At 44.4% G+C, this 12935-nt stretch overlaps 1 protein-coding gene across 1 annotated transcript; it reads left to right on the forward strand.

The window, feature by feature from the left end:
• Positions 1-807: 807 nt before the first annotated feature.
• On the forward strand, positions 808-12580 carry cyp27c1 (cytochrome P450, family 27, subfamily C, polypeptide 1; the record flags this gene model as incomplete). The annotated part of the gene is made up of 9 exons (XM_083791293.1): positions 808-1038; positions 2651-2841; positions 3827-4026; positions 4921-5130; positions 8265-8428; positions 11290-11456; positions 11697-11775; positions 12031-12231; positions 12458-12580. 9 exons carry the CDS (start codon positions 808-810, stop codon positions 12578-12580), a joined length of 1566 nt encoding a protein of 521 aa, XP_083647419.1.
• Between the last annotated feature and the right edge of the window lie 355 nt (positions 12581-12935).

Below are 12935 nucleotides of genomic sequence, written 5' to 3' on the forward strand. Positions count from 1 at the left end.
CCTGCACATAGAAACACACACACACACACACACACACACACACACACACACACACACACACACACACACACACACACACACACATTAAAACCTGGGAGCTGACCAGTACAACCACAGTCTTATACTGTTGGCCACTAAGCAGCTCCAGGGGGAGCAGTTGGGGGTTCAGTGCCTTGCTCAAGGGGCACTTCAGCGGTGTTGGGTGAGTGATGACCAATCACTTCCCCACACAGATTTTCTCATGTGTGGATACTATAGCCTGTATAGGCCTATATACAGTTTGCTTTATATAGTTTAATTTATTTCATATCTAGGGGATCTTTGCGTCCCTCCAATTAAGGGGCTTTAATTGCATCCCTTCCACCAATCAATTAAATAGTAATGGAACCGTTTTGACACGTTGTTGTCAACAACGTGTCAAAACTCAAGGAAGCATGTGTCAACAACTTGACACATGCTTCCTTGAGTTCCTCCCCAAAGGAGGAATTATGAACCGTATATAGGATACGCCCACATCCAAACACAGAGACGTTATCCCTCCTCCTTTTGAAGCGGACATCCAATCCTTATCCATTCCTTTGGTTGCACAAGCAACTCTTTACATATTCAAAATTCCATTTGCTATTTAAGGCCAGATGGGAACATGCACCCATACGAGAAGAACATTTGGAACTTTAAGAATTTGTGTGGAATTTGATCACAACTTATTTTTATTTTTAAAGCAAAACACTAAATATATATAAGAAATATACTATCATGGCCCTGCAGAATAATATGCGCTTATGCTGCAAGAGCCTTCAAAGCGAAATGCTACTCAAACAGATATCCCTTTCTTTGCGCGCTCTGCACAAATCCGTGGCCAGCGAGGCATTGCCAATGTCAGCAGTCGAAGAAGATACTTTGCCGGAGAGGTTGATCACATCACCGGCGGAGACAACGCGAATCAAGTCGCTGAAGGAGATGCCTGGACCCAGTGCCTTTAGCAACTTGGTTGAGTTCTTTTATCGAGATGGTTTTAGCAGAATCCACGAAATCCAGGTAATCCATCTGCCTGTCCACCCAGGGTGTTAGTAGCCTATTCCTGTTTGCTAACTGTTAATAAAGTAGGCTATTCAATCAATCAATGAAAAGTCTATACTCTTCCCCTTGACAGAGAGTTTATAGTGTGATGATGACCAGTGCACCGTCACCATGCACGTCAGCATTTTAGTGCGTAATTGGCACGGACTGTTGCGTAAAAGCGCACGTTTGGGACTTGGGAGTAAATTGGGACACTCAGTTACCCCCAACTTAGCTTGTTTGTTAATTCACATTGATTTAGCAATAACTTCATTCCATTCTAGAGCAACACTTCCATTCAGTCTAACACTAGTAGACATTAATTCATTTCCACGCGAAAATTAAGGGGACATTTCAAATTTGCACGTGTACCATCTCATTATAAGTAACTTAATCCCAAACCACACCAAAACTGTTTTTAAGGTCGTTTGGGCTTTAGAGCTCTATATCTGGTCCATAGCTCTAATGCGTTGCTCTTTTAGACGCATTAGAGCACTATACTGACCCAAAGAGAGATATCTACCATTGGCTATATGAATATTATGCCATGTCTTTCTTTCTTTATAGAAGTTTCTGTCGAGCCATTTTGTCTCAGCCACATTCTCTCTCTACACAATGATATTGATGGTGACAGAATGATCATGTTTATGATCAATGGAAGTGGGAATTTATGAAAAGTCCTCAAACGCATGATGAATAATTGGCCACGCACAATATTTATATTATATTATTATTTTTACTAGTGGTAGTAGTAGTAGTAGTTTGCCAGGTTGGCTTAGCATATAGGCCTACTATTAATAAACTATTCACAGATGTAACTTCGCTCTATACGAGTAATTGAATATCTTTAAGGCACAAATGTAGTTGTGTATATATATACACACAACTGTGATAGATTTATTATGTCATCCTTGTGATGCGTAAATCTACTCCACTACCTTAAGAGTTATTCCTATTACATTGAAGTGCACTTACATCTGTAGGACAAATAAATCTGCTAAGTTGAGGCTGTGTAAGTGGATCATGAACAGTGTGTATTTAAAGTCAGATTTATGCCTCTTCCCGGGGTGCATATAGTTTAGACTATAGTCATTGGTTAGACATGGGTTTAGGTGTGCTGCCCCGTGGGAGGTTAGGTTTATGGTGAGGGTTTGAGATGTAGGACTAATGACTGGTCTAACCAATGACTAGTCTAAACCAAAAACTGTCTAAACTAAGTATACTGCACCCCTATTCCCAACAATTCCCCTCTAATGTAATCTTACAGGTTCCTGCTGCAATATCTTGTTTGAATGAATACCCGTAAGAATCTGTATAGTACAACTAACTATACTTATTCATTTTTGTTTAGTAGTTTTAACCCATTCTTGGCGGGAACCCCTTTTGGTGTTTTAAGTAAGCATTATGTTATACTTTAGCTATTGAAAAATAGCAGATCTACAAGCTACGAGCTTGTAGATCTGCAATTTTTTTGAAAAGTCGTGAAAATGCGGCACAAATCTTTGAATATATATTCTTTCAGATTAGCTTTTTATTTTATTTCGACGTCCGGCCTAAATGGGTTAATATAACTGCCGTTGTTGCTTTGCAGATGGAGCACGCGCAGAAGTTTGGGAAAATCTTCAAATCCCGTTTCGGACCTCAGCTGGTGGTTTCCATTGCAGACCGTGACCTCATAGCTCAGGTGCTGAGGGCAGAAGGTGTGGCTCCGCAGAGGGCCAACATGGAGTCCTGGAAGGAGTACAGAGATATGAGAGGCCGTTCCACTGGCCTCATCTCTGCGTGAGTCACCTATGACCTCTGAGCTCTGACCTAGTGTCCAAAATAAAATACTAAGAATGGAAGGTGGAATGATTCATTAGATTCTCTCTCTCTCTCTCTCTCTGTCTCTCTGTCTCTGTCTGTCTTTCTTTATCTCTCATCCCCCCTCTCTCTTTCTCTCTCTCTCTCTTTTACTCACTGAGAATTGCGTTGGCAACATCAGGGTTCCATACAGGTCTCAAAGAAAAACATTATTTTAAGCCCAATGTTCTGTGCGTAGTGATGTTTATAGAGGGTACAGTATGCGTGTGACATCATCAGCAAACCAGGTAGTTATGCGGGAACGCCTACTGAGTGTCAAAAAGCTACTTTCTGGCCTTGACAGCTCATACATCCAAACAGAAAAGTCCAATATGATTGACAGCTCCTACATCCAAACAGAAAAGTCCAATATGATTGCGTTAAACTCACTTTTCTGTCACGATCTGGTGGTGGTGGCGGTGGTGAGGACCCAAATGCAGGACAGCCAGGCAGGAGTAGTGATCAAAACCCACGGTTGGGTATTTTATTTAAACAGGTGAACAGAACAGAACACAAATGCAGAGTGACACTAAACAATGAACCGACAAGGACCGACTGGGGAACAAGACGAATATACACAGGAGGGCTGATTACACATGAGAAACACATGGGGAAGACATGAACATAGAACCAAATCAACTAGAACAGGAACATAGACATGTAACAGCTAGATAAACAGAACATAGAATCAAAACAAGTAGAACATAACATAGAAAAACAACATCTAGATGAGCAAAGTCTGAGACCGTGACACTTTGCCACTCGATCTGCCATTCACTTTATGCATGCGCAGCGAAGCCTGGTCCCTTTAAAACATATTAACCTCTTCCAGAATTACTGCTTTGTAGCGCATGTTCAATATTTTCAGAACTTTAACTGTTCCCGATCAAACCTGATGCCCTGTACTGTATATCCTGTTTTCCAGAGAGGCAGAAGACTGGCTGAAGATGCGGAGCGTGCTCAGACAGCTCATCATGCGTCCGCGTGACGTGGCTCTGTTCTCAGACGATGTGAACAACGTCGTGGACGACCTGGTGAAGAGAGTGTGCATGCTACGCAGCCAGGAGGCTGACGGTGCAACCGTCTTCAACGTTACCGACCTCTTCTTCAAATATGCTATGGAGGGTAGGTATATGGTAAATGGTAAATGGTGCATTTATATAGCGCCTTTATCCAAGGCGCTTTACATAGATTGTGCATTACATTCACCCATTCATACACCGATTGCGACAGAAGCCATGCAAGGCACCAACCAGCACATCGGGAGCAATTTGGAGTTCAGTGTCTTGCCCAAGGACACTTCGACATGTAGACAGGAGGAGCCAGGATTCGAACTGCCGACCCATGGATCATTGGACGACCTGCTCTACCTCCTGAGCCACAGTCGCTGAATAACTCACTCAGGAAATATTGTCACGTGATAGGAAAAGAGAAACTTGGAATCAAGAATCGAGAAGAATCAAGAGTGTTATTTGTACTTACTCATACAGGTACAAGCAGTGAAATGTTAGTGTAACATAATACAAACACAATACATTATAACAAGATAATAATACTACAATTATAATATATGTGCAGGCTACACTGTAACTCTGAGAGTGGTTCCAGAGTTAAATTAACAGTGAGAAGGCTAAAGATACTGTACAGTATATAGAGAACGTTAATGGGAATGAGAAAAAAGATTGCATTTGGTATTTAATATCAGAATCAACTTTATTGTCACATCACAGTTTTAAAGTAAAAAAGTATAGGTGAAATTTGTTTTTGTGCATAGTTTAGTTTTACATTCTAATATTTTCACACTAAATATTGTCACTTGGTGCTGTTTGAGTACTGATATAATGATCAATTAACCCTGTGGAATAATATTTTACACTAAATAAATCCTGTATATCCTCTCCACGTCTTTATGGGAATTCTTTATTCATAGTCAAATATTAGGTGAGGTGTAGAACTTGCTGCCCAAACACCCCCAAATGTACAGAGAACCTGCCTGAACATCAACCTTCCTCTTCACAGGTATGGCAGCCATTTTGTATGAGACTCGGCTGGGCTGTTTGATGAACGACGTCCCCCAGCTCACCCAGGACTACATCGGTGCTCTGCACCTCATGTTCAGCTCCTTCAAGATCACCATGTATGCCGGGGCCATCCCAAAATGGCTACGCCCCCTCATCCCTAAACCATGGGAGGAATTCTGTACGTCTTGGGATGGCCTCTTCAAGTTTAGTGAGTGTTTTGCAGTTATAAAGACTAAGAGTCCTTCTTTATACAATGGCTGACATGTAAATATACGTACATGACTAGGCATGTGAGATGTGTTTAATGAAGTTATAATAACACAGCTTTTGTAATAGAGCCAGACGAATATAAATATATCATACTGTAATAATGAATTGCATTTTTATAGCGCTTTTCCAAGTGCTCAAAGCGCTTTACAATGGTTCATTCATTCATTCATACATTGGGAGGTGAAGCGGCGAACAGTCGACGCCAGCGTCCTCACTTCCCACATTCACACACCAATGGTGGCGAGCTCACACCGACCGACTCATTGGAGGCAATGTAGGGTTCAGTGTCTTGCCCAAGGACACTTTGACATGTGGACAGGAGGAGGAGCCGGGATTCGAACCGCCTACCCAGGGACGACCTGCTCTACCTCCTGAGCCACAGCCGCCCAACTGTAGCATTCCGAGAAACAAATGACAGCTCTTGACTTATGCATTAATTTGTTTGTTGCATTCCGAATGTTGTTCAACTATATATTCAATGAGTTGGTCCCAGTCCCAGATCAATGAGTTGGTCCCAGTCCCAGATCAATGAGTCGAACATGACAATGTGATCAGATCAGTGATCTTGGCGTGTGATTGTCTGTAGCTAATCTTGCAAACTGCTAGAGCGATCTGTGCCAATGTTTTTGTGCACACTTTAGCAATTAGCTAAACTAGCTAACTCAGTATACTTTCACCAATCTTTTTCACCCATGATTTAAACCTTTTGAAATATTTCAATTTCATTCATAACAAGTAAGACACACAGACGCGGGAAGCGAACGCAGATTGTAAATTGCAATAACAACAATTAGAAAAAAAATTCAGTTCTATATTTTCTTTTTTTTTAAACGTTTTTTGTAAAGTTTTTTAAAAGTTTTTCCTTTAAAGTTTCTTTTACGTTTTTTCTTTTTAACTTTTTTTGTACGTTTTTTTTTTAGTCTTCTTTTTTGTGTGTGTGTGTGTGTGTGTTTGTGACTGTGTGTGTTCGTGTGTGATACAGCTGCGGCGGGCGGTGTTACAGCGTGACACACACAGACAGACAGACGAGCTAAGCAGGCTTCTATAGTAATCGCTCACTGCATTCGCAATAACGGAAGTCAGTAAGTGGGCTGAAACATTTAATTGGGCTGAAACATTGAATTGGGCTGAAACATTTGCCCAGTTCCGGAGTCAATGCCATAGATACAACATAGAGTCTATGCCATAGATACAACATAGAGTCTATGCCATAGATACAACATAGAGTCTATGCCATAGATACAACATAGAGTCTATGCCATAGATACAACATAGAGTCTATGCCATAGATACAACATAGAGTCAATGCCATAGATACAACATAGAGTCTATGTCATAGATACAACATAGAGTCAATGCCATAGATACAACATAGAGTCAATGCCATAGATACAACATAGAGTCTATGTCATAGATACAACATAGAGTCAATGCCATAGATACAACATAGAGTCAATGCCATAGATACAACATAGAGTCTATGTCATAGATACAACATAGAGTCAATGCCATAGATACAACATAGAGTCAATGCCATAGATACAACATAGAGTCTATGTCATAGATACAACATAGAGTCTATGTCATAGATACAACATAGAGTCCATGTCATAGATACAACATAGAGTCAATGCCATAGATACAACATAGAGTCTATGTCATAGATACAACATAGAGTCTATGTCATAGATACAACATAGAGTCTATGTCATAGATACAACATAGAGTCTATGCCATAGATACAACATAGAGTCTATGTCATAGATACAACATAGAGTCTATGTCATAGATACAACATAGAGTCTATGTCATAGATACAACATAGAGTCTATGTCATAGATACAACATAGAGTCTATGTCATAGATACAACATAGAGTCTATGTCATAGATACAACATAGAGTCTATGTCATAGATACAACATAGAGTCTATGTCATAGATACAACATAGAGTCTATGTCATAGATACAACATAGAGTCTATGTCATAGATACAACATAGAGTCTATGTCATAGACGACTGAAGTCACAGGCTGGCCTGAGATTCCACATGAGAGCCACGTGCCGTACGGCGTCCCATTTGGATTCTGAGATCTGCGTGAGTACATTGTTGAGCCCCTCCTAGCCTGACCTAAGCAGAGACATTTCTGGTCTAGAGGGGCGGGTCGCGCCTCAGAAATGCGCGCACCCTGATTGGATCTCATCGATCTGTCCGTCACCCCCGGCCCCTCCTCTCCCCCCTAGTGCAGCGCTACGTCACATCATTTAGAGCGACGCCCACCCGGAAGGGTTGACTCCCACTTTTAGACTGGTTCAGCCCACAGCTTTTTCCAGGCTTTCATCTTTCGCGCAGACGAAATGAAAGCCTGGGTATCGAGGCTAAGCCCCTCCTATAAACAGCTATAGTGTAGATTCTGTTTTAACACAAACATTAAAGGCCGTTGACAATTAATGGTGCATTTACGTCATATGTGTCTGAGCAAACCGGCTGTCGGTATGTCTGTCGGTATGTCGGTGGAAACCCTTGGCCAATAAGGGACCACCATTCTTGGTGACGTATACGTTTCAAGGTTGGTATAAGGTCAATAATTGATTAGAGCGCCCCTCACTTCACATGGGTGTGATTTTTAGATTATGAACGATAAAACCATCACAGTGAAATCCTCAGTGTTTATGTATCCATTTCTTAACTCTTGAGAGTGTACAAATGTAACCAAATGGACCACTTACAGTAAATGAACACTGAGGCATTTTACCGCGTTAGTTTCTTTAGTCGTCTGAATTCTTTGTGGCCAAACGGTTGCACCATTAGCAGAATGGAATGTGGAACGTGCATAGTAGCACGTGCACTCCTATGCCAGAGTTCTGGCCATGTGTGGGTGTGTGTGTGTGTGTGTGTGTGTGTGTGTGTGTGTGTGTGAGAGGCTACCTATATGTTACATAACTTGTCCTCCCTCTAACCTCTCTTCCTTTAGTTCCTCAAGCTCCATTCCTCACTTCCTCTCCATTATTTCTCCCTCCATTCATCCTATAGCCTTTCATTCTCTGTCCTCCTCTTCTTCTCTCCCATGCAGGCCAAGTCCACGTTGATAAGAGGCTGGGCGAGATCAAGGCACAGCTGGAGAGGGGAGAGCGGGTGGAGGGGGGCATGCTGACACATTTGCTGGTTTCCAAGGAGATGAGCCTACAGGAGATCTATGCCAACATGACAGAGATGGTGTTGGCCGGAATCGACACGGTACGTACGCGCATGTGTGTGTGTGTGTGTGTGTGTGTGTGTGTGTGTGTGAGCAGGGAGGTGGGTCGGTGCAATGGTGGGATGTGTGGCGGAGGTGTAATATGTGTGTAATATGTCGGATGGGCTGTGAAGGGTGTGTGCGTGTGTGTGTGGGCATGTGCGTGTGTGTGTCAGTGTGTGTGTGGGGGCATGTGCATGTGTGTAATATGTGTGTAATATGTCGGATGGGCTGTGAAGTGTGTGTGCGTGTGGGCATGTGCATGTGTGTGTGTGCGTGTGGGCATGTGTGTAATATGTCGGATGGGCTGTGAAGTGTGTGTGTGTGTGTGTGTCTGTGTGTGTGTGTGGGCATGTGCATGTGTAATATGTGTGTAATATGTCGGATGGGCTGTGAAGTGTGTGTGCGTGTGGGCATGTGTGTGTGTGTGTGTGTGTGTGTGTGTGTGTGTGTGTGTGTGTGTGTGTGTGTATCTGTGAGTGCGTCAGTGTCAGTGTTGAGTTTCAAGGCTTGCGTTCCTGGCGCCATAATCTAAGCCTGCAGTGTTGCCAGGTTGGGTTCCTGGCGCCATATCTAAGCCTGCAGTGCTGCCAGCCAGCGTGGGGTCAGAGCAGTGAACCAGGGGGGTTTACACCCATATTCCATTCATTGGCAAACTTGTTTCTCACTCAGATTCAGTTTCTTCTCGTTTTGTCTCCGTCCGTTAGATCTACACAGGGGGGCTTTTGTCTCGTTCTACACCAGAGTCCTGCAGACATCTGTTTGAGACTTGTGATGTCCGTGCGTGTGCGTGTGCGGGTGCGTAGGTGCGTGCGTGCGTCAGACTGGGTTAAATAATGTTAGGTAATGTTGGGTAAAGTTGGTTAATAGTCAGAAATGTCCTTGTGAATCTGAACTGTTGCTCAATTATGTATTTGCAGAACAAACGATAGTTTGCTTGTACTTCATAAAGAAGTAAAACCCTGTTTTGCATGCAGGTCTGGTATACAGTATCGTATGTGTGTGTTCTGTGTGTGTGTACTATTGGGGGCTGTCATGTTAATGTGAATTAACATTTCAGTGTGTGTGTGTGTGTGTGTGTGTGGGGGGGGGGCTAGGGTCTTAGCCGGGTGGTGGTGGGGATGAAAGCCGGTGTCTTAATGTGTGGTGTTTTTGTTGAACTTGTCACAACGGCCACATCCTGACAGGGGGTTGGCTGTAGCGGAGCATTACCTGACCTCGGGTGCATTAGCCTTTACTCGCTACACACAGAAGCTGTCAGGATCCGTTAGCCACAGCCAGAGTTATGGGCACAGGCTCCACAGAGGTGAGGGCGAGGAGGGGGAGGCGAGAAGAGAAGAGAAGAGAAGAGAGAGAGAGTGGGACAATGTTGGGCGAAGCGGTCGCAATCAGGGTATGGAGGAGTGTGAGATGGGCGTGAGAGAGGAGAAGATGTAGGGAGGGGGGGACCGGGGACGGGGGGATGCTATCTACAGCTGTATTTGGGTGAGTCCATCATACGAGGGCCTCTCCAGCTTTTGTCCGAGGTGTTGTCCGGATCATGTGCCAGCTGGGATTGATTAGAGGGGGATTGGGTGGACCGACCGTGGAGAGGATAAGGGAATGCGTGCTGTTGTGATCTCTAGAGAGAGTCTAGAAGACCCTCGGCCTGTTCTCTAACAGGCTGGGTGGTGTGGGACAGTATACTCCTTTGGTAAGGCGACACAGTCAGAGACAGTGTCACGCTGTAGGTTCACATGCAGACGAGATATGAGACAGAAACGTGACATGATAAATATGACTAAGGCTGACCTCACTGGCGAGTGGCGACCTCATCCAACAGACGCCTCTCGTGTCTATACAGTACACGCAGGGTGAACCGTCACGTGTTTATGTTCTCTGGGCAGTAGAGGGCGCAGCGGAGTAACTAAAAGTATTTTTGTCCCGGTGGAAACAAAATCCCCTTTTGCCCATAAAGTACCGTTTATACGTGTGGTGGTGGGGGGCTCAGAGTGCACCCACTAAGGAAAGTAGGCTTTCTAATGACACGACCCACCTTTGCTTTGGTGAGTAGCAAAAACGTTCTTTTTATTTACGCTAAAGAGGAGAGGCTGGTCTGCATTCATGCGAGCGGCGGAAGTTGAGAGTAACATTACATAGCTCTAAATGCAATGCATTAGAGCTATGGACCAGAGCTAGGCTGGGTGGTGTGTGTGCAGACGATTCAGCTGATGTCCTCTGGGGTCCATTTGGTGAGAGTAAGGGATGTTTCAGTAATGACACAAAGGCTCCCTGTGACAGATGCCCATAAAGAAATCACACCCGTGTGAAGTGAGGGGCACCTGGTAATGTTTGTTTAAAGCACTCTAATCAAACAGAAAGTCCATCTAGACTTGGCTGCGTACTCTGTTTGTTTAAAGTGAGGACATCAGAAGAATTCATGCCTTCATATGACATACTGATTGACCTGCACAGATGGGGAGGTCAGTGAGACTCAATGAGACAGAGATAGTTTGGTTAAAAGTATCACAGGAATGGTAGGGGAGGTCAATGAGACTCAATGAGACAGAGATAGTTTGGTTAAAAGAATCACAGGAATGGTAGGGATGGAATATGTAGGCGAATATGTAGAAGATGAGAAGATATCAGGAAATGTCTGAGAGAGGAAGGAAGACTTTGAGATCAGTGGTGAAGCAATGATGGGAATAGATCAGATGCAAGTTGTAGAGAAACAGCCAAATGTTGCGCAATATATGTTGGATATTTCTGGCTCTTAATTCCCCACCTCAACCCAAACAGCCACAAACTGTACATTTCTCTAACGCACTGCTTCGCTCGCCTCTTTCTGTGACATGCCCACCCTATCTCTCTCTCTCTCTCTCAGACGTCTTTCACTCTGTCCTGGGCCAGCTACCTGTTGGCGCGTCACCCTCAGGCCCAGCAGCAGATCTACGAGGAGGTGGTAAGTACCCTCGGACATGGAACCGCCCCCGGGGCAGACGATATCCCTCGTCTGCCTCTCATCCGGGGCCTGGTCAAAGAAACGCTCAGGTATATACTTTTTTCCGTCTCTCACTTTGTGTGATTGTTTGATTTAAAACATTAGAAACATTTTTGATTGATTCGTAAAAAAAACAGAGCTTGGGCTTTTCTGAATGTCTCGCTCACCGTTACCTTCTGCTTCTCTCTGCACACAAATCACAGCGTGATGGTACTGTATATATACAGTACATGTGCTGTTTAATAACGCTCTTTGTCCGGAACCTTCGCCCTCTTCCTGGGAGCATGCAGGCTCTTTCCAGTCCTCCCCGGCAACGGACGGATTACCCAAGATGATTTGGTAGTGGGTGATTACTTCATCCCCAAAGGGGTAAGGGCTGATACAGTAACAGTGCCACTGGGCATTGGGCAACATAATAGTCATGAGTCAGGCATGGAAATAAAACAGCCTGCGACTCTGCCAAAACCATTACAATGGCATCAAATGTAACATGATGCTGCATTACTCATGCACATGTTTCTCCCCCCCCCCTCTCTACCCCCCCCCCCCCCCCCCCCCGCCCCCCAACACGTGCGCACACACACACGCACACACACACACACACACACACACACACGCTGTTAGACTCAGTTGGCTCTGTGCCACTACTCCACATCTCGGCACGAGGACAATTTCCACGGTGCTGAAGAATTCCGGCCGGATCGCTGGATCCGAACGGACAACAACCGCGTGGATAACTTTGGATCGATCCCCTTCGGCTACGGCATCAGGAGCTGTATCGGCAAGAGGATAGCAGAGCTGGAGATGCACCTGGCACTCACACGGGTAGAGAAGCACACACGCACGCATGCACACGCACGCACGCACGCCATTCATGTACACACACGTCATGTACACACTCGTACGTGTACAACTCAGCCAACAGCAATTTGACATGGTGCCTAGGGAACATCAAACAAATGCATCATCATAGATCATGTTGGACGTTGCTTATGACAGTGAGTCATGCCCGGCGTGGTAATTTGCCAGCTGTGTGTCGTCTTTCTCTCAGCTCGTCCAGAGGTTCCAGATCGCCGTGTCTCCTCTCACCGCGGCCGACGTCAGCGCCAGAACCCACGGCCTGCTCTGCCCCGCCACGCCCATCGACCTGCAGTTCATCGACAGGCAGCACTAGAACACTTAACATCTTCCTATCGTCAGTGTTCATTTATCCATTTGTGACTCCGAGTGTACAGACGTAGCAAAAGGGGACCATTACAAGGGGTACATTTGGTTACAGCTGTACACTGAGGATATGTATATTGACACTAGACAGGTTAGGTAGTACATTTGTACACTCAACGAGTTAAATGAACACTGTGGATTTGACTGTGTTTCACTCCTGTTACAGAAAGTTTGGAACTACAGCCCCCATGAGCTGAATAAGGAAGCTGTTATTTCCGTTCACGAAAATACATTTTAAAATATCTTTACATTTCCAGCAACAAGCTATAGTCTTAGATGATTTATATTTATATTAGGATAAATGT

The sequence above is a fragment of the Protomyctophum parallelum genome, assembly GCF_964188405.1.
Source record: "Protomyctophum parallelum genome assembly, chromosome: 2".
Classification (NCBI taxonomy): Eukaryota; Metazoa; Chordata; class Actinopteri; order Myctophiformes; family Myctophidae; genus Protomyctophum; species Protomyctophum parallelum.